At 39.6% G+C, this 21,881-nt stretch overlaps 1 protein-coding gene across 17 annotated transcripts in view; it reads right to left on the bottom strand.

The window, feature by feature from the left end:
• The window catches only part of CHL1 (cell adhesion molecule L1 like), a 146,759-nt gene that overhangs the window by 5,945 nt on the left and 118,933 nt on the right, over positions 1-21,881 (bottom strand). For 13 of the 17 annotated variants that reach the window (XM_032985632.2, XM_032985633.2, XM_032985631.2 and 10 more), the window contains 12 exons: positions 21,746-21,870; positions 18,884-18,985; positions 18,480-18,677; positions 17,583-17,653; positions 14,820-15,042; positions 12,258-12,373; positions 11,886-12,090; positions 11,533-11,655; positions 10,046-10,225; positions 2,832-2,993; positions 2,019-2,150; positions 1,133-1,205 (listed from right to left, as the gene is read on the bottom strand). In XM_032985632.2, the coding sequence (XP_032841523.1) occupies positions 1,133-1,205; positions 2,019-2,150; positions 2,832-2,993; positions 10,046-10,225; positions 11,533-11,655; positions 11,886-12,090; positions 12,258-12,373; positions 14,820-15,042; positions 17,583-17,653; positions 18,480-18,677; positions 18,884-18,985; positions 21,746-21,870 (1,710 nt within the window). The other 4 variants (XM_042799477.1, XM_042799475.1, XM_042799478.1 and 1 more) reach the window with 4 other exon arrangements.

The raw sequence follows: 21,881 nt of genomic DNA, 5'->3' as shown, positions 1-21,881 counted from the left end.
AAGCAGCCTGACTTCTCCTGACTGAACATGACATTTGGGGGGATTGGGAACATAGATTGAATGCTTACAAAGAAAACAAATTAGGCCCCTGAACTAGGTACATAATTACTCAAATACAGCCCTTGCTGATGAGAGCTCAGTGTCAAAGGTTTGGTAATGTTATCTAAAGAAAGACAGAGAAATGCACCTGAGCTTTTCGTCCTCAGCATATGATCAATAAGGTAATAATCAATACAGTAAAAATATTTGCTACTTTTCTGCACATGGCATTTCTATTTATATAAAAGACAAGTTTGGAGTTTGGAGGGAAAGGAGGGGGTCAAAATTATTAACCTCAGGACATTCTTACCTTTCTAAATATTTGTCCCATTAGAAAGCATTAAAAATTAAATAAAGATGAAATTATGCAGAAAAAAACTCCTATTCCAGTACAAATAATGTAGTATATATAAGTGGGATTTCAACAGAAATTTTACGCCCTTAAGGCCAGCAACACAAGTTTTCCAGCATGGTTCTTATAATGATATATTTTTTTTCATACCAAAGTTACATAATATTGTAAGCTTTAGTTATTTTAAAGCAGCCAAAGTGATTATTTTAGTTCTCCTACAGAAACTTCCGTAGTGAGGTTTGTTTGGATTTTCACCACCTCTTACTGTATCTCCAACTTTTCTTTGTTTTCTTCTACAAAAAGAACATTCCCCATATTACACAATTTGGGCCTGACTGGATTTCAGAAAACCACTGAAGACATAGAAGTCTTTCTATTGACTTCAATGGACATTACAGCAGAAACCCAAATTATCATATATATTTACATTATTCATACAATGCTAATTAGGAAAAACAAAAACAAAAACAAAACAAAACAAAACAAAACAAAACCACAACAAAAAGCAAGTGAAAAATAACCACTGATACATCAACATTTACTTATATCCCAACCTGGATGGATTTAAGTATACTGGATATACCTTTACATTCCTACTAGTATCCACTCCTATGAGGCTTGCTTTGAAAATGAAGAATAGCGTTAATAGCATGGTATAAAAATGTCCTCAGTAATGATGACATCTAGAAACAAACAAAACCCCAACAAACACAAATGCTTGTTAAAGCAGGTCCTATTTACCTATATTCCCCAAAGATTTCATCTTTTATTGATTGAGCTTCGGGATCTGGATGCAAATCTTCTTTTTCTTTCACTGTACAAATAAAATAAAGCACAGATCTGTATGCCATGTTCTGCCATGGGCTTTTCTTTTCGCAGGTGCAATGGGAAAACCTCCTGTCATCACCTACAGCCTAACCTGGAGGGCAGCAGCTCACACCGCATGTCTGGCTGGACAGAACTGGCATGCTTCCATCAAGGGTTTGGGGCCGTTCCCTAATTTTTAAGCAAGCTAGCAAGGGTTTATAGAATCATAAAATCATAGGATGGTTTGAGTTGGAAGGGACCTTTAAGGGTCATCTGGTCCAACCCCCCTGTCCCGGGCAGGGCCCCCTTCCCCCAGCCCAGGGGGCTCCCAGCCCCGTCCAACCTGGCCTTGAACCCTTCCAGGGAGGGGGCATCTACCACCTCTCTGGGCAACCAGATTTATACTGAAATCCTTACCCATTGCTTTGAAAATCACATAATTAATTTTAACAAAATATTCTATCGTTAAGAATATGGAACTATGCCAGTTAGTGTATCCAGTAGCAGTTATGAGGTGGAAAGTGAGCAGGGAGCCCTGCTGGTGAAGGACCTTGACTCTACGGCTGGATTAAATACTGGAAGATTCAACAAGCACTACCAAAGGCCTTAGCAAGATCTCTGACCAGCACACAGCACTATCTCACCCAGAGAGCACAGTTTCACTTATATTCATTAGAAGCCATCCTGAGGATATTTATCAAAAGCTACAAATCCTAATTGGATGTTTCGGCTTGCGGCTTTGCAGCCTCCAGAGATAAAAGTCTGAAGAATGCTTGTTATTAACATGTGAACATAGCGAAAGGACAATACATCCATTTACCTGAATATTTTCCTCCTTTATTTCTTCTGACAAAGCAAATAGTTAGCAGCAGCAGGGTGAGCAAAGCGATGGCACACATCAGTCCAATAAACCACCCCTGGGTGGAAATTCCATCGTAAATGCCAGCATAGGCTTTGTGAAACAGAAGAGGAGTGAAAAAGAAGAAAATTAATCAGAGGAAAAGGGCATCACCCTACTATAACATGAATACATAATACGTTCTTCACTGGATCCTAATTGAATCAGTCTATCACTACTTATTGTGTTCAACTTAAAGAAATGCAAGGCAGAAATAGGTCCAGAGTGTGACATTTTTAGACATAAGGGGAATGCTCAGCCTACAAGGCACAATACAGACATTTTGGAAAGGTAATTCTGAGAGAGAAGTTGACTCAAAGGATTAATGCCAAATAGGAAAGCTGAACAGAGGACTGTTAAGCCTCTCATGCAAAAGCAGTTTTGCGAAAGAAATAGAGTTAAAAGTGCACCCGACACATGCAAACCACTGGACTGGCACACTTAAAATGGATTAAATCACAGCACTACCCTTTCAAAATCGCATAGGAGGGAAAACTGTTTTGTAAAGGTTTGTAATTGTTCCAGGCTACTGTGCGTCAAGTAAAGCACAGGACTCAGCCGAGAACCACGGAGGAGTTTATGCTCCCATGGGATTCAACTGCAAGGGTCAACTTAAAAATCACAGAACAAAATTATGATATTGGTACACTTTCACTGCACAACATATGATGTAACTTCAACATTTATTTACATTCAAAATAAATCTTTATCACCTTGAAGGGTTTCATGTCTCACCTCTCCCCCTTGTCTCAATTACATCTTCAAAAATGCTATTGTTATCAACCCAATTCTTAGTCACTAGACGAACTGTATATTCAGTTCCAGGCTCAAGTGCCTCAATGGGGTGAAACTTTTGGGTGGGTTTTACTGCTTCTGAGATCTTGCCGATCCCTTTACCTACGGAATGTACATATTCAAGTCATATTGATTAATGGTATTCATTGAACAAAAGGCCTGTGAAATGCACACTTACAAAAAATGTAAATAACACATAAATGACACACAAGGATTTTTAACATTTGTCATCAGATAATCTGATTCTCAAAAGCAAAAGTAAAAAACATTCCCCCTGTTTGAGTTTTAATATTCCATCAGATAAAATAAACAGCAGACTGAAGTAATCCTGATGTTTATGAAGGGGTTTGTACATTTCCCAGGATGAGAGTTAATATTGATGGGGGATTATGGACCTGCTTTAACTAATGCATGCTTAAAAAATTACAACTTGAAAATGGGCTTGCTTTGTGTAGATAATCTGGGGTTTGATGCTTCTCCCATTGAACTGAACTCAGCAGGGAAGCACAGACAGCTTGTTATCTGGAAATGGATTCTTACATGTCTCAAGGAAAAAATTAACATTGGGATTTGTACTCATTTCTCTCCTGACAGTGATTTTCCATGTCCTTTTAAATTCCACAATGCCTGCACAACGCACTGTTTTAGATATAGCTCAAGTTTGCTTTTAAATTGGTATTTAGGCATTTAGAAGTTCCTGATGAGTTTAATATTTGATTAAGAGGTAGAAGGGGAACTCCAGTAGCCCTAGTTTTAGAGCCTTTCTACTTGCAAAACACCTACTGTAATTTCTGTCTGCATTAAGATTACAGGGTATAAAATAAGCTTTTTTTTTAAAAAAACAGCATTTGTGGATAACAGAAAAAAGAACATCTGAAGAAGTTAGCTGCCTGAACATGAAATGCCTGTTCATACAAGCAAATTCAGAACTGTGTGTTGACATGGGTGATCTCTTTAGTCAACCAGTGGGTCCAACACGCAAGTGTGCCTGCCCCTGAAGGCAGGAGAGAGATTTGGGGAGGGGCTGCACTTAATAAATATAACTCTTAATTGTGTTCAGTTGCCTAATTTGCCTGCTTTATCCAAAGTTGTCTAAACTAAGGATTGAGCACCCAGTATAATTTGAAAACTACTTGACCATTAGCACTGATAGTACAACAATGCTCGTTAATACTTTAACTAGTAAACAAGCAAAGCAAGAAGCTTTCAGAGATTAAGGCTTAGTTGACAGCTGAAGGAAAAAAAAAAAAAAAGATTAAGACAAATCCAAGCACAATCAAAGCAGCAGTTCAGATAAGTTTTCCAAGACAACTATACATGTATTACAATAAGCAGTTGAATTAGTAGACCATTGGGACCCAGAGAGAACACATACAGCTGAAATACTGCTGATACTGAAGCACAGCTGATTAGCATAAATTAATCCATCTATCAGTAATTTTTGCTAAATGAAGTATGTAAAACTGAGCTATAATTTTTAATCAAACTGAAAATTAAGCAACAGGATACCACAGGTATATTTTAATTACACGTTCTAAAATCAAGACATCGGAAAAATGTATTTAATGGAAACACTATCCATAAAGTAACAAGAATGAATGTGAACCTTCAACCCATTGTGCATTAAATACCGTATAACACTTATTTATGACATGACAAGCACATGGTCTAATTTGTACACAACACAAGTCTCCTTAGGCAGCGTTTCTCCTGAATTCCTGGTAAGCAAAATGCTTAACCCTGAGCAAAATGGCAGCCCACCGCTGTGGTTCATTGTGCATTTTCTTAAACCAGCTTAACCAGTCCATACCTATCACCTATTTATTTCCAGCCTCTTGTTTTTGAACAGTCAGCTCTTTACTGAAGCACAAAGGGGGCACTGATATGGCTGAAAAATAACCCTTTTCTGCCAGGGTACTGCTCAGTTGGAGCACGCTGAGCAGTGCTGGGCTGGGATGCACATCCCAGAATGAGGGTTTGAGCCCGCCCTGACCTGGGACTGGGGATTTACCATTAACATCACCTAGCCCAAAACACAAAACAAATTTTTTTTTCTTTAAAACTCGGTACAGGTGTCCAGTGATGGGTGATTATGAAGTTTCTTTCCATGTGATTTCTTTCTAGTCTGTGTTACGCACTCCCTAGAGTACCTACAGAGGAGAATGCATTGCTAATTGGGGCAAGTTTGGTGGTTGGAATGAAAAAAGCAGTGTAGCACCCTGAAAAATAAAAGAAAAGATATACAGATAAGGAAGAGCTCAACTTTCTGAAAGGTCAGTGAGCTGCAGAAATTAGCTTCAGAAAATTGAAAGCAGTTGGGCTAGGTTTTTAATCTACAATAAGGGAGAAGAAGCATTAGTAATAAAGGCATATCACCAGCACTTCTCATCTTCCCCCACTATTTATCAGCCATACCATGGGACTCGCATGAACATTAAACACTGAACTGCAATTTTACAATATTCCTACCGGGCTTCAAGATTTATGAGAACAACAGAACACACATTTTTTATAGAAGCTTATGGTATAAAGGGAAAAACAATATAAACTGCCCCCAAAGACTTACAAGAGTGCTAGTTCTCCAAAAGTTAGCACATCTGTTATAAAACATACTTATATAAAAAAGCTGGCAGTCTAATAACTAAATACTAATTGTGGGCAAAATCTTAATTTTTAACCATATCTGTCTAAATACATCTGCTGCAATAAATGGAAAGTTGAACTTTCATTAGTTTTCCCCTATTGTCTGGCTATTAAATGTGTATAAATATGCATCACAAGTATCCGTCATCATCTGGGCTTTTTTAGTGCAGGAGGTAATTCATGCTAAAATCTGAAATATTTTAAACTATAGAGATTAGTAAACCTGTTGTATGTAATGTCTATTGAGAAGAATTTATAGGTGAGTTAGTGATCATCTATTTGTACTGATTGTCATTTGCAGGGGACAGCTGAGCTCAGACAAGAAGACAGGTTATAGTTTGTTTCACCTCTTCTGCTTCTCTTTAGCTCTCTCTGTGGCTACACTGGGGCGGGCTGACAGAAGAAGAAAAAGCAAAAAAAAAAAAAAAGCAGCAAAGTCAAACAGTTAATCAGAAATTTGCTTAAAATACTCCAAGACTGATACATTTAGAACACTATATTTAACACGCCTATTTTTCTCGCTCAAAATGATAGGGGTTTGAAGCAGCAATATCCCACATACTCTTCATCTTGGGCTGGCAGGACGGTTCGTTGCCTCTCATTAGCAAAAGGGTTTGATGGGCTACAGGTCCCCTGGGCAAAGAAGAGGCAGCAGAGTGGAGTGGCATAAATGACAGAAAAAGAAACTATTCACCAAGATTTCATCAGATTCTCTTGATTGTGAGCAAATAGGGTATATTCTAGGGGTTTACTGGTAACAGTATCAGTAGTTACATATGGCTAAGGCAGCTGTATTTTTACTTTTTCACTGTGCCTGTGGCAAAAGAGAAATAAACCCATATATTTTTTAACAAATGGTTACTGTCCTCATCTTATGGTGTGTCACAAAGTTAGTACCCGCCAGCTAAGATTTTCAAGAAGCCTGTGGGAGTTACGTGCCAATTGCCATTGAAATATAATGAAACTGGTAAACTTCAATACTCTGGCTTCTCTGGAAAATAAAACTACAGTTGTACGGCTTCTTCTGGATGAATTTTTAATTAAGGCTTGAATTTCTGAACACAAAGTAATCATTCTCAGCATGTAATATGTGTTTAGTAATCCTCTAGAAACACTGGTAGCTCTGGATGAAAAGAAGCTTTGTGTTAAAGAAGAACTGCTATATTAAATTAATTTTTTTCACTTATGTAAGAACATTATTTTGTGCTATGCTCTGAGAGCTAATGATCATTGGGAAATCAACATTTTCAAGGGGAAAGCTAATTAGTTTGTAGGTCATTTAAGAAATACTGCCCGATAATGGGAAGTTAGAGATAAAACTCATTTTCTAAAGACATCATACCTTCTTCTGTGGAATGAAACCAAGAGAAATCCATAAAAATTAAACTGTTATTTGATTTGCAGTACAATGCAAATATCATTTTACCCAGGTTCTTCATGATTATCCACAGTATTTTATCAACAACTGATAAAGACCTTTGGTTGATATGTCAGCATTTTATATCTGAGTTATTTTGGCTATGTTTAAGATCTTTCATAAGAAAGAGGCCTTTTATTTCATTGTCTTTGTATTAGCTGCCAACACCAGTGGTGTTGGGTCATGCAATACGGATACTATAAATGAAAGCTTTTATATCGCCTATTTCTATTTTTCACTAATTTCAGTGGGCCTGTGTTTAAACTTAGAGACAAATATTAAAGTGTGGTTTTCTTCTGTTAAGTAATTACACCGGAACAGCCCCGCCTGACAGAGGCAGTGCTGCAGAGCAGACGGCTCTACCTTGGCTGCTGCCAGACACACACGGGATGCAGAATGTGGCACTGCTCCACCAGAGAATGAAGAAACGGAGATAGGAGCGTGAGACGGCCTCTTCCTATCAGCATCCACTCATTGACCTTTTGGTAAAGAGTTGCTAACCCAAAGCCAGTGTGTTACTCCTGAGAAAAAAAGGTTCATTCACAGAGGAAGATGCTGCAGTTGTAGAGAGAAAGGGTATGATCTACCCATTTATCTCTACAGGGAGTTATATTTATTTAATTGAGAGAAACTTTTTTTACTAAATTTAGTCATTCGTGCACTTCAAACTCATCATTAGGAGATGGGTTGCACATAAATTACAGGCTGGCAAAATTATCATTTAAAGCACAACAATTTTCCCTACACAGACTTTCTTTTCAACAAAACGAATGGCAATATTATCATCCTTTTAAGCATATCAGGCAGGGTTGTATTTCAAAAAGTCTGACAAGGTTTTCTGAAGAATTTATAGACTTTCAAGTCACCAAACTTATTATTCTGGCTGCCCGATGAAGGCCAGAAAAGGTAACTAGAGATGAAACTGTATATTTGTAGCTTGAAAAAAAAAATAAAAATAAAAGGATCTTTTACTTTCCTTAACAAATAATAAATTTTAAACCATGCTGATAGTTTAATTGTTACAACTGCATGAGTACATGAGCAATGATACTGGCATACTCGCATATGTACATATTAAAAAAAGAGATTGACTTTTCTTTCTGATTCCAGACTACAGTAGCAGGGATAACTGCAAATAAATGAAAGCAATTGCAGTGACGCAGATCAAGTATATCAATGATAAAATGAGAATGAATCCATAGGTTCCACCACTCTTCTGGCAGAATGTAATGTGAAATTCTGAAATACCCATGATGGCACAGCCTGCACAGGCTGTATTACAGCAGTAGAAGCTATTCACAGTCTTAAAATGAGCAATGAGAGCTTTATGTTTTTATTAATAAAACCAGAACATACTGGATATAGAATCACTGAATCAAAACCCAAACAAACTTGGAGTGCTCTGTCTTGGATTTTCATTTCAAAGGGCATCACATTTTATATCTGTTATTTATGTGGGTCATTTTAAATTATAAGTTTTGATTTTTGAAATCACTCCCTTTTTACAAAAACAGAGATCGTTTTAATTTTGAGCAATTGCCTTGCTTCCAATACCACAGCTTAAAACCTCAAGAAGGTCACTGAAAAGAGTGATTTTTATTGCAGCCTATCATGTTTAGTTGAAAAATATCCAAACAATTTAGCCAGCAAATAATGACACAAAACTCTAATGGCATCTCAGTGACAGATGCAGTGTCCTAATTTAGGGTGGCTTGAGAAGCAGCAAGGAGCATACATTAATCGCAGAACTGGACCTTTGCAGATTTTATTAATTATACGACTCTAATCTACAAGCATTTCACAAGAATCAATTGTTGGTACTGCTGAAACACAGTCTTAGGAAAGAAGAGAACAAGAACAAAACGAATGGCAACATTATCATCCTTTTAAGCATATCAGGCAGGGTTGTATTTCAAAAAGTCTGACAAGGTTTTCTGAAGAATTTATAGACTTTCAAGTCACCAAACTTATTATTCTGGCTGCCTGATGAAGGCCAGAAAAGGTAACTAGAGATGAAATTGTCTATTTGTAACTTGAAAAAAAAAAATAAAAATAAAAGCATCTTTTACTTTCCTTAACAAAGAATAAATTTTAAACCATGCTGATAGTTTAATTGTTATGACTGCATGAGTACATGTGCACTACAGTGAGACTGGAGGCTACAAGACAGTTGAGAAGGAGTTTCACTACTTGAGAAAATGGATGATTGCTCGTGACTGGGTCCTGAACTGGGGTGTGATGAGTTTAAAGCACTTTTTACTCGTTTGACTGGTAACTGGAGAGATTCGGCAACTTGGAAGTCCGATAGGATGTTGTACAACAAGGACCATTTTTCTATTTTATATCAATGTTGTTCCAGACTGTTATTGCTAAAAATTCTGAAGCCAGGAATCTTTTGCTTATCACATTCTCCTTCTCCTTCCCTGTGGTAAGTGCACAGAAATGCTTTCTGATTAATAGCAAGGATTTGTTCCTCAGTATTGTAGAGTTTTCAGACTTGCTGAGCACAGTACATTTTATTTCATTTCAGCTGACTGTAAAAGATGAGCTATCATATTGTGCTTGCAATTTTCCTTTAAAACACTGAACAACAGTGTTTTAGGATAGGGTATAAGTGGCACACAAATGCTCACTTGCAGTGTCTGATAAAATAATAACAAAATAATGGATCAGATACAGTACAATTTTATGTTCATCTGGATCTTCCACATCAAATACCTGCCCCTAATGTTGCTGGCAGTCCCCCCTCTTCATGCAAGGGCAGAATTTGTTTTTATAATATTACTGAGAACAGATTATTTAGATCTTCAATTTTCTGTTTGTGACTAAGTGCAATCCACTGACTCTAGTATTGCTCGAGTTGATCGGTGGGAATAGGAACACAGTACTGTACAGTAAAATGAAACAGATAAGCTCTACTTTTCTGAAGAGCTGCATGGCTACATTAAAAAGTTCATTGATTGTTCTCATGGAAAGAAAAACAAATTTATTTCCTCTAATTACAAAGGAAATGTCAAGCCTGGAATATTCTCAATAGATTTTTCCATTATTGTTAGAGCTTCTCCACATAAAAACATATTGCCTATTAACTTACTCCCTTGAGCCATCGTTAGTCCTTCTTCTGTGACCGGCTTCCCACAGCCTTTGACTGTACAAGCCTTTACATAGAATTTGTACTTGGTACTGGAGCTGAGACCCGAAAGCCTCCAGCTGAGCGTGGAGCGGTTGGTCACGCTGACGTCGTTCAGAGGTCCGATTTCGTGCGTTTCATTTACTGAAAGGGAAAAGGCAGCTGAGTCACATCCAGCAGCTACAGGCTATGAACATGAAACCTGTCATGAACGCTCCTGCAAGGGAGGCATTCTGCAGTAAGTAGGAAGGATGAAGCCTGAATAAGTATATCTCACCTTCCTGCCAAGTACTTTAATGGGATTTATCGTGTCCATGTCAATCTCCCAACTACTCAGTGAGCTATTAGTGTTCTTAGAAAGCTCTCTGGTTCTAGATATGCACATACTGAGTGGGAGGTAAAAATTACTGTCTCCTAGATCATTAAATATATATGAATCACTTCTTGCTTTGCTTCCAAACATCTGCAAACTTTTGCAAGCAAGTTAACGGATAGCTGTTCTGCTTTTCTCTCCTCTGTCTTGGCATAGTTGGCAGCTGAAGGAGGGGTTGCCACTCCCAAACTGACTAAATAGGTGGGCACTCTCTGCCCATAGTCATCAAAAACAAAGGGAAGATCCAAGATCCAGCCCCTAGCCCCTACTTGCAAAAGCAAAACTGGGTAGTTCTGTTATCAGCAGAGATAATTGAAAAGTACACATTTCTTTTTTTTTTTTTTTCTTTTTTTAAAGAGGGCACAGTCTAATCCTATTCCATCTTCAGAGAACATATAAAATACCCTGAGCTGTCACCACACCTCACAGACGGTGTTGTGGCAGTCTGGGACCAATACTGGATCTCGGCTGAGGTTTTCTGCTCAGTCTCTTCCCAGCTACTCAGTCCTTTCATAGGCAAGAAAGAAATACCCCTGGTATTTAGTTGTTTCCCAATGTGATTACTCAATAACGTGGCTCAGGTGGCAGTTGTCTGCATTTCTGCTGAGACATTCTACAGGGAGGAGGTGCTCACTGACATCATGTGAAGATCTGCATAAATGTGGCTAATTACAAATTATTTTGCATTGAACGGGTTACACTTTAGTAAAATGCACCTACAATTTATGGCTCTTCTTAACTACTACGTTAGTTATAACGTGCAAATACGAAATAACTGAATTCGTCTATAAATGTGGAACAGGGCATGGCAGCAATGTGAGTTTACATCAGAAAAGTGCACGGAAAACTTTTTGCTCTGAAGATGACTTTAGCCTGCCCTCTAGCAGGCTGTGCATGCATCGCAGCCCACAGCACCGTTCTGATGCGGTGGCTGTTGCAGAGATCTCAGAAACCACCCTTCCATTAGCCTCTGTTTTAAAAACCGTACACATATAAACTCACTTTTATTTATTTTTTTATTTTTTTTCTTTAACTAATAATGCTTAAATTCTAAAATCAAAGTATAACAAGCACATACTTATCTGGTATTGCAAAATGTAGCCAGTAAGGTGGCCGTTTGCTTTCTTAGGAAGTCCCCACAACAGTGTGACGGAGTCCTTGTCAAAGTTCAGGATCCTCAGAAAACGTGGTTGTTCGGGGACTGGAAGATACAGGGATTAGCTTTCAGAGAAGATTGAACAGGTCTGGCTCTGCAAATACTTGTTAAATGAGGATATAGTTTAGCTCAACTCCTACAGTTCCCCGTTCTAGTGGAGGGGTTTATGAATATTGGAGATTTTACAATCAGTTTAAATAAGGAAATCAACTTGCCTCGTTGCATGGACAATTTCTATTTATGTCCCTCCATCCCATATTTTCATTTTGTCTTACCTCCTTCTGGAGTTTCAAACACAACGGGGGAGCTTTCTGGGCCATCTCCTCTGGCGTTGTACGCCAAAACAGTTAAGCGGAATTCACTGAAGGGCTCTAAACCAGGTATCATCCCATAGTTTCTGTCTCCTACAAACGTTAGGAAGTGTTTCTCTGGGTGATGCCTTTTTCCATCCAGCATGCTTTTTGTTTTCCACCAACTGACCTGCATTGAGATTGGTATTTCTATAGCAAATCATGTTGTATGGCGCTGAACATGAAACCAATTTCTCTCAGCTTCCCAGAAATGACAGATTGCAATTTATCCTTGATCTGGGATTTATTTACTAGTTTATTAAACTATATACAAATATTTAAAGATAAATTTGTAACCTTATAGCCTCTTAAATGTCCACGAACTCTGTCCCTCGGTATTCCAAACCAGAAGACTTTGACCAGTGTGCTGTTCACAATATCCACTGATACGCTGGAAGGAGCAGCATCTGGAACTGTGAAAACAAAAGTGTTGCATATTAAAGACACTTATAAGAGCTCAGTTTCACACTGTTCACAGCTACAGGGCTTGGTTTTCCAGCTCAAGCTGTGGCAGCTCATGCAGTCTTACTGCAGGCAAGAAAAAAGCTATTCCACCTGCATCCAGTGGGTGAAATGGGCCAATAAACATTTTGCCATATCAGGGCTTTCTGCTGAGGGCTGGAATACAGGTGCACTGGGACATATGAATTTCTACAGCAGTATTTATGATTTCCTGTTTCAAGTAATGCTTACAGCAGTGAGAAGAATAAAAAAAATGATTAACACAGCACTCAAGAAGGCAATCATAAAGGGTTTTTTTATAATCAATTTCATTTTACAACTAAGCTCATTAAACAGTAGGATTTTAATCACCACACAACACAGAGAGCTATTATAGCGCCTGAAAAAAAGGGGCCTTGATCCATTGACAACTGAATTGCAAGGAAGATTTTCCACTGATAGATGTAAAATTAGATCCACCACAGACACACAAAGAAAATAAATGTCCTGTGGGGTTTCTTTCTCTCTGTTCTCACTATTCACCACCTCTTCTGCCATACACTCTACAAGGGAGAGAAGACACACCACCAAACCTTCCTGTTGCCCACCTTGGGGTGCGCGGAGGGGATTCTCCTCTTTGAACAGCACCAAGAACATTCCCAGCACCAAAGCCCAAGGCTGGTGACACACCAGGAAGCACTCAGCAGGTTGCAAACATCAAACTGGCCCATTCAGGGTTGATAACGCAGATCTCAGTGCGCGCACTCGATGAGAGGAGTGCTCCAGCCAGCCCGCCCTTAGGATTTGTTTCCCTTTGCAAAGCCAGTAACATTTTTTGCATCTGTGGTTATCACAGTAACTTTACTGACTGTTTCATATCACCTACCATAGGTCATGACACTCCATAATGGCTTCTGCAAGAAGCTGCAGCAAGTGGAGAGGTGGGAGCAGCAGCACAGGTAGGAGTGACTGCTGCGGGACGTGTTGGGTTAAATTAAGGATGTGGCTGTCTGGTCATTTTAATAAGCAGCAAAACACCTGCTTGTCTTAGTTGGCTAATCCATTGTAGACTTTTCAAAGGCCATTCAAACTGTCAGTTTATTTCATTCTTACAAAAACAACTTAACGACTTCTGCATGGGTTGAAAAATGTCTGACTTTAACTAATAAAATTAATCCGCAGATCTGAAACATGGACCATTTGCTGGTCCTACTGGTCCCTCTTTACCAACAGCCCCCAGCCCCTGCTGTTAAGTGTTTGCAAATGCAATAAGCATTTGTGTTTGGGATCAGGGAAGCTTGGCACCTCACACTAGCTGGCACCATGCTGTTTACTCCCTTGCTGGTTTAAATCCTTAATTCCTAGAAAAAGAAAAAAAAATACTCTTTTTTTTTTTTTTTTTTTTTTTTTTTTTTTTTTGGTGGTGTTAGTGCTTAACTGGGTTGCTTCCTAAAGTGAGGCTTGGCATTTCTTTACTGCAGCTGGATACATTTACAGTCATCCAAATGTCTTCTCTAGTCTTGCAGCAGACACCAATGGGGACATCTCTCCTAAATCAAAGTGCATCATGAAGCAGGACCTTGAAGAGCATGTGCAAAGGGTGGGTATCACAAGTGGTTGCTGTGATTTCAGATCTCCCAGGGCATCTCTTTGGTGAAAACAGGTGGCAAGAGGAAAAAGCCTCTTTGATCTGGCCTGGATGATGCACTGTGGGCCAGGTAGAGTCCAAAATCAGAGGTGGGCAGGTTCTGAGGAGACGCAGGGAGGGGGCTTGGATCAGGAGTAGATTGAAATCAAAGCCTTACACTGGAAAGACTTCTCCAGTAACACAGGGAGGCCTGCAAGGGGGCTGTGCCACCCGAGAGCCACAAAAAGCCACAGGATAGAAACCCAAGTTGGAGAAGAGGACCCGTTCGTCAAGGACTCGATGGACAAGGTAACACCCAACATAAATGGGAATGTGGCATCAGACATAAATTCACTTACAATGCCCAACCTCTGAGTGTTCATACTTAATTGCCAGAGTATTTAACTTCTGACAAGTACTTAACTACTTAACTGTTGAATCGGGCCCCAGACAAGCTAAAGATTTTTTTCCCCCCGAGTACAGTGATGGCTACACTTCATAGACTTCTTATGGACTGTGGCCTCCAAACAAGTATCCTGATTAAGCCAGCAACTGAGATTAATGAAGGCAAAAGTGACCTTTCCAAAAAAACCCACAAACTCCAGCAAGCTGGCACCCACGGCACCCAGCATCGGTCATATCTGCATCTCATGTAGCCCATCATGCTGATCAGTGACATTTAACCAGTTTTGGACGTGTGCTGCCTAATCCATCACTCCATACCCCATCATTATGCATCACAACAAGCCCCCACCCAGCGTATTTTTCACATGAAAGTTTCCGCTACTTACCGTCCTCTCCCGAATATCCAATGGTAACGTTTGGTTCAGGACCGGATCCTAAATTATTTACTGCTTGGACCTTGATCTCATAAGGCACGAAGGTGGGGGTGTTTCGTAGGGTCAGAGAATGCTTCTTCACCGTCTCCTCGTTCCAGTCCACTTCGACTCCCCGCTGCCGCCAGCTCACTTTGTACTCCAGCCCCGGCCCACTCCTCTCCGTGGGTTTCAGTGGCTGCAGAAGAAGTTGAAAGAGATCTTGTCTGCCTTTGTTGCAGTAATCATGAAACAGCAGCTGAGGGGAGGGGGGGTGGGGGGGCCATAATTTTGGACAGTGTGCTACAACACTGGGAGAGAAAAGGGGGAAAAAAGAAAGCTTTAACTTGTCGCTGTTGTGCTAATTTTGAGATGACTGGAAGAAAAAATGTCATGACTTTAAGAGAAAGGTGAGTGAAAGGCAGAGAAGCAGTTGGATTAAAACCAGATTAAGTGCTAGTAGACATATTTCTGCATACTACATACATCAGGTTTTGGTTTGCCACAGGTTTTCTTTGTTTTCTTGTGTGATGTAACACCGCATGACTTCTAGCACAATTAAAATGCATATTTTGGCACAAGGCTGTGTGTGCCTTTGAGTATAGCTAAAATCTGTGTTTCTTCTTGGAATTTTATGGAGCACAGCAAGTTGGTTCATTAAAATTTAGATTTGTTCTACATACACACCAAATACTTGCAACAACGCCTGGACATTTAACATGTAACTGCTATGCTACTCTTTTTTACCAATCAGCAGAAGAATTCATCAAAGTATGGTTCCCATCTAATTAACATTAATTTATAAAATATTAGAAGACATATAGCAATGGCTTGTAATGAGACATCTTCCACTTGATTTTATTTCTCTGAAAATGTACTTCTTTAATTAATAAAGTCAACTAGTCATCTGCCCTACTAAAAATTATGAGGGTTATTTCATTCCGCTGAAACAGCTGTGGATATTTCCCACTACATAGCCTACTTTTAATAATATTTAAATTATATATTGTACTTATTAAATATATAATAACTGATACACATCCAAGCTGCACACAGACGTTTGAAATGAAATGGCATCAACTTGCAAGTGCCAGCAGAAAGCGATGCCCCACTGATGCTCCTCATGCACAGGGGGACCTCGATCTGAGGGATCTGCAAAAATTCCCACTTATCTGCTCTGAGGGTACAAGGACCTTTGGGATGACTGTGGTGAAGGATCTGGTAGACTGGGCAGCTTTCTAACAGGCAGTGCTGGAAGAATCGCCTCCACGGCAAAGATCCCAGGGGATGGGATTTGCAGGAGAAGCTGAAGAAGTAAAAAAATCCCTACTAAAAAGTAACTTCTCATTTAGAGTTAAATTGCAGCACGGCTTGACTCATATTTTGATCTCCCTTAATGCTGCAAATCTTTGGCTGAAAAGCTAGTCACTAACACTCATCTGGTCTCTAAATCCAAAGTAGGCAGATTAACATCATTTTGCAGACTTTGTCTGCCAGAAATATCAAGTTCACTGCCTAGCATTTCCTCTGAAAAGCATACAGGAAACACCATAAATAAATGAATATCCTGTTTATGACATTTAAATGATTCAACAAGATTTAGCAAAGCCTGCCCATCCCATTCTCTCCCTTCAGTCTCAATTTTCACTTCTACTTTTGTTCTGTCTGAGCAGTGGATTACAGGCTTCCTGGCGAGGAGATCCTTCTCTGTTCAACAAAGAGTTGGTCATAGCAGCATCTCCCAGCCATGCTGGCTACTACCATTCTGCATTTCTTCTGAGAGGCAGGATTGTCTTCCCTGACCCTGGGCTATGTTGGACAGCAAAAATCCCCATTCAAATCCAAGTCAATAGATCTAGAGGGCCATCTCCTTTAGGCATAATTATAGCCTAAACCATGAATTCACACTGGGGAAACATTTATTGCTCTTCACTGTGAGCAGCAGATTGAGAAGTAAATCTCACGTAAATTGTGTTTAATTCCAGCCACAAAAAAAAATATGCTTCCTTCCACAGTTGTTGAAATTTGTGTTGAATGAAGGAATATATATCTCTCTAAACTGTTAGCACAGAAGCTGTAAGCTTAAAAGCCAGGGAAATTGAAGACTGGAAACCACCCCCAAGACTTTTACACAATTCCTTTGACATGCCTGCTTAGGAGCTTTATTTACACTCCTTTCATTCTTGATGTAAAAATTCAAGCTCATGTTCTCTTGGCCAAGGGATATGGGTCATTTTTAAGCCTTCAGGCTGGAAGGGCAGAAGCTATGTGTAAATCATCCCCTCCCTGGGCCTGGCTGATCCTCCTGCAGAGCAAGGTAAGACCACGACTATCTGAAGCACTTTATTGTATGCACGATGCACAGAAGAATAATTCTGGGGAATTCTCACTGTGCTTTATAGGACTTTTGTATTTTTTAATAAACTATGAAGTTAGATGTAAAATATTGTCTTTTGAAACAAAAATGAAACTAGGGGAGGACATTCAGAACATATTTAAGTCAATAATAACTTTACCTTTGACTTCAGGAGCATCAAGTATCCTACCTATGGAATTTGCTAATTTTTCCTAAAAAATAGGAGTACAGGAAGGGAAGATAAAGTCAAGGGATCTGTTGTTTCTTTTTTAAATTTAGTTGTATTAAAACATCATCCTGATAAATTCCATGATGCTTTAGAAACTGTTGCTTGAAGGGAGAATCTGTTTTCGACGTAGAATTGATGGACACGTTTGCCTTACCTCCCATTTCATCACCATTTCATTTGGTTCGGAAGCTTCAACTCGGATATTTTCTGGGTTCTTGTCTGGAGCTGGAATCACACAGGTGATAAGGTTAGTTTGCATATCCTGGGTTTTATTTGCATTTGTTATTTAAATGCAAAAAAAAGGAAGCAAAAACCTTTTTTTGTTTCCGTATTACTAAGACAGAAAGACATCTAAACAAAACTTGTCCATGAGATTAATTACTTGGATCAGCAAAGCTGCTGTGACTAAAACACATTGTTTATGCAGTTTTGGTTCCTAAGTGCCCTTGTTGGTTGGAGCCACCAGCTAACAAGAAACTGACTTTTGGATTTCAAAGCACCAGATGTAGGGGGATTATGAGGAAGAGATTTTTTCCCCCTATGGGGGGAGTAAACATAAGGTATATCATTAGTGGGATGCATACAGCTGAAAATCTGAAGAAGGACCTGAAATTGAAGTAAAGGGGAAAAAAAATAAAGAAAAATGCCAAGGAATACAAATGCTGTGCGTAACAGTTGGCCTCTAAAATGACTTTCAAGGACACAACGTTTTGTGTCACAGTGAGAAAGGCACTGTGAATGGAGATTTTTGACAAGCTCAGCGCTGCTGAAAGGTCCCCCATAAGCCCTGATCTCCAGCAACTGCTTGTCCATAAAGGGCTGAAATGGGCTTTAAAGGTGCGAAACCAGCAGAGCTCAGGAAAGTGTGCTAGACTCTAGAAAACACCCTGCCAACCACAGCAGCTTCAGCATCCCTGAGCTGCGACTGAGCAGCGAAAGCAGCACAGCGACCCGGACTTCTTTGCAGCCCTCTGAAGCACAGGAGGGCACCGTTTTTCCCAGCAAAACATTAAAAATATGAATATTCAGAAAACTAGATGGCAGTGTTTACCAGCCGGAGGCGTTGCATAGCGCAGAGATGGTTTACTGGGCTGGCTCCTTCCCACAGCGTTCACAGATATGACACGAAACTGGTAATTCATATATGGGGCCAGTGACAAAAGGGCTGTGGTGTCATTCCCTGGGGCTCGGGTTAGCTCCTGCCACCTCCCCGGCTCCCACCGGTTCTCTTCAAACTCTATAATCGACTCTGGGGAGGAAAAGAAACAAAAAAAAAGAAAAAAGGCAGAGCCAGTATAAATGGCTTATAAATAGCAAGGATGGAAATGAACTTACAACAAATTGTCATAGTAAAACCAATTAAGTGTGGCTGTGAGCACGGTTTGTTTCTTCTAACAGCCATGACGTGCCTGAATGCTAAACAGTGCAAGATGATGCTATTAAAATCCTTCATACCATTAACAGGGCTGTTATGACTGGCCCCAGCTTTCCAGGAGAGTCGAACACTTCGGTTTTGATTTTCAGAGAGCTGAAGGTCTTCTGGAGGATCAGGAACATCTGAGAAATAATGAAGAAGTTTCAGGAGCATGGCAAGCTATTTCTGTTTCTCCAAAGGACTGGAACAGCAAGTTCAGTGAAGGTGGTGGCAAACATATTTTGATTTCAAAATAGACAAAATGAGGAAAGTGGGAATTGCTTTTAAGGATCTTTTTTATTACAGAAAACTCGGCTGAATCTTCTGGTCCTGCTTCCTCCCTTATAAATGCAATATCCCTTCTTGAGTTCATTTCTACCTACTCTCATTACTGTGCCTGCAGCAACAGATTTTTCTTTTCAAATCAACACTAAGATCTATTTAATCATTAATAGATATTGACACTGCTCTTGGCAGAAAGTTATATTAGCTTCACTTGGATTTACTCTTGTGCAAACCAGAGTGGTAGAAGGTGACTCAGCTCCGACAGTTATCGAACTTGGCCTTTTAGAGTAAGAGTAAAAGGATAACATTCATTATCCCAGCCATGGGGATCTATATTAAAAGGAAACAGAAAAATTCATTACCTTCCAGCTCAACTAATGCTGTCCAGAGAATCTAGGAGAGTCAGAGCTGGTGGTGGTTGGTATGATAACTGCACTGCACCTCCTGGGGACAAGTGCGGGGCTATACAAGCCCCGAGCACGGGACTACCCTGTTGCTGTCAGAGCTCGTTTTTCAGGGATGTGGCCTTAACCCAGGCTGAGGTTACCAGCACCACCAAAACAGGCTGCTCCCCCTCACCGGCCCGAGAGACGGCAAGGGGACACACACGTCTACAACACGGCCTCGTTTCTCAACAGCATCGGCGGCAGAAGAGGTGATCTGCAGCATGGGTCATTTGCCAAATTATCTGTAATTGAATGAACTTTCAAATTTAGTGGTTTCAGACTGACAGATGTTGATCTTCCTTAGGGCTTGCTTTGAGGGTTTGAAATCTGATTGTATTGGATTAGTTTGGTAACTGAAACGTATAGGGTCTGATGTAAAAGAGTAATTTCTTACTGCAGCGGGCTGATGGTAGCCCCTCATCCTTCCAAAGTCACACACACACACTTCCCCTCCTTAAACACAGGGCTGCTGTTTCAAAATCTAAAAAATGTACAGACTCAGGAAATGAGATTGCACAAACTTTGAGTCTTTGACCTCCTCCTGCCCCAATGTCCCAACTACATTTTTGGCTGACAATGTCATTTCTTATAGGAAAAACAGCTAACCCAGCCACCAAGACTGTCTCTGTCATTGTAAAAGAAATTAACTGTGTTTGTACTGAATTTAATAACAATATTGAGTTTTCTTGTTTATCTCACAGTACATCAAAAAGTTAAAAAGATTATATTAGGGTTGGGTTTTTTGTTTTGGTTTTGTTTGCATTTCTTTCCCCTATTTCTGTTGTAGCTGTGAAAAATCAGGAAAGCACAGTCTAATCTACAGGCATTTTTCTGTTCTACTCTTGGAGCATATCTGTTGTTAAAATCAATATATTAATTTAAAGATGGCAACAGTGCACCTTAAAGATACTCTTCTATCTGTTTATTAATCAATCATAGAACAAATACTTAACAGTATTCTAACTGAATATTTCTTTTGCTCTTAGTTGCCCATATTATGATGTTTCCACCTGTGACGTACTTGGTTCTTTAACCATCTCACAAGTCTCTCATTGCAAAAGCAGCCTGAATTTTTCATTTGGAAAATAACAGATATTGTTAATCCACCAAGACCTTTCTTATATACAATAAACAAGGTGGAAAGAACACAAAATGTTTTTCCTCTTCTGCAAATCAACTTTTTAAAAGGGAATAAAGTGCTTCATGAAATTTTCATAAGTACAGTAACAAATAGTCTACAAACATTTTGAATTATACAGCACTAAAGAACACCGTACCATAAATAATGTGCATATAGCATCTTCTTAATCTACTATTTACTGAAATATACCATTCATTTATGCTGAAAACATCTTGAAGGTCAGATTGTCTTAGTTCTTGTTGCAATCACTGCCATAAATAAATAAAAATGTAAAATGAAGCAAAATTGAATTAATTAAAATGACGCAAAACTCTTCACAAACCAGGATTTTTGCTATTGGCTGATGTCGATTGGTACATGTGCACATCACTCCACAAGTTCAACCCCTTAATTTCAAGTGGTCCTTCAGGAAGGGAGGCAGGTTGTAAGGATGCTCACACAAGGTCAACTTTCAAACTCTGTGAGTCAAGGCTTTTCTCTGCTGTGGACTTGTTCTTTGCCACTGGACAATAATTAATGCTCAGATTCACAGAGAGAAGTAATCCTTTCAGGTGCTTAACTTCCACTGATCTTCAGATGAGTTGGACATCTAAACACTGACCTCACATCTTCCTTAAAAAATAGTCCAAGCAGTAATTCACATGCACATCTCTAGTAAAATGGGGTGAAGGACTGCCCAAGGACTTCAAAGCAGAAACGGAGCCATTCTTAGTATGGTATTACACCTGCCAGCCTTGGCACGCTCCTATAGGCACTGTGGGTGACTCCTGAACTGAGAAAAAAAGGCTGCCTTGTCTTAGGTATAACAAAGATTAAATATAAATGAAAAGTTTGCACCAGCATCCCCATTCTAGGAGATCCAAGGATAGCAGAACTGAGGTTAACAAGTGAGACGTACATCATACCTCTGTGAAATTTGGTTATTGAGGCTCTGTAACTGAATTGGGCAAAAGAAGCAAATAAGCAGAAGTGCTGCAACAGCATTATGTACTCCATGGAGCTGTTTGCACACTGGGAAAAGATCCTCTTACCAAGAACAATTAACTGTGATTCGGCTGTGACACTGTCCAGGGAAGTTCTAGCCACACATGTGTAAACTCCTTGATCCTCCAATGTCACACTTGATATGAACAGTGTATCCCTGTCCAGAATTATCCTATGGAGCAA

Source organism: Tyto alba, unplaced genomic scaffold (genome assembly GCF_018691265.1).
Source record: "Tyto alba isolate M040663 unplaced genomic scaffold, T.alba_DEE_v4.0 Super-Scaffold_3, whole genome shotgun sequence".
Lineage (NCBI taxonomy): Eukaryota > Metazoa > Chordata > Aves > Strigiformes > Tytonidae > Tyto > Tyto alba.
Note: the sequence above shows the minus strand (reverse complement) of the source record. Positions and strands in the feature narration are given on the sequence as shown.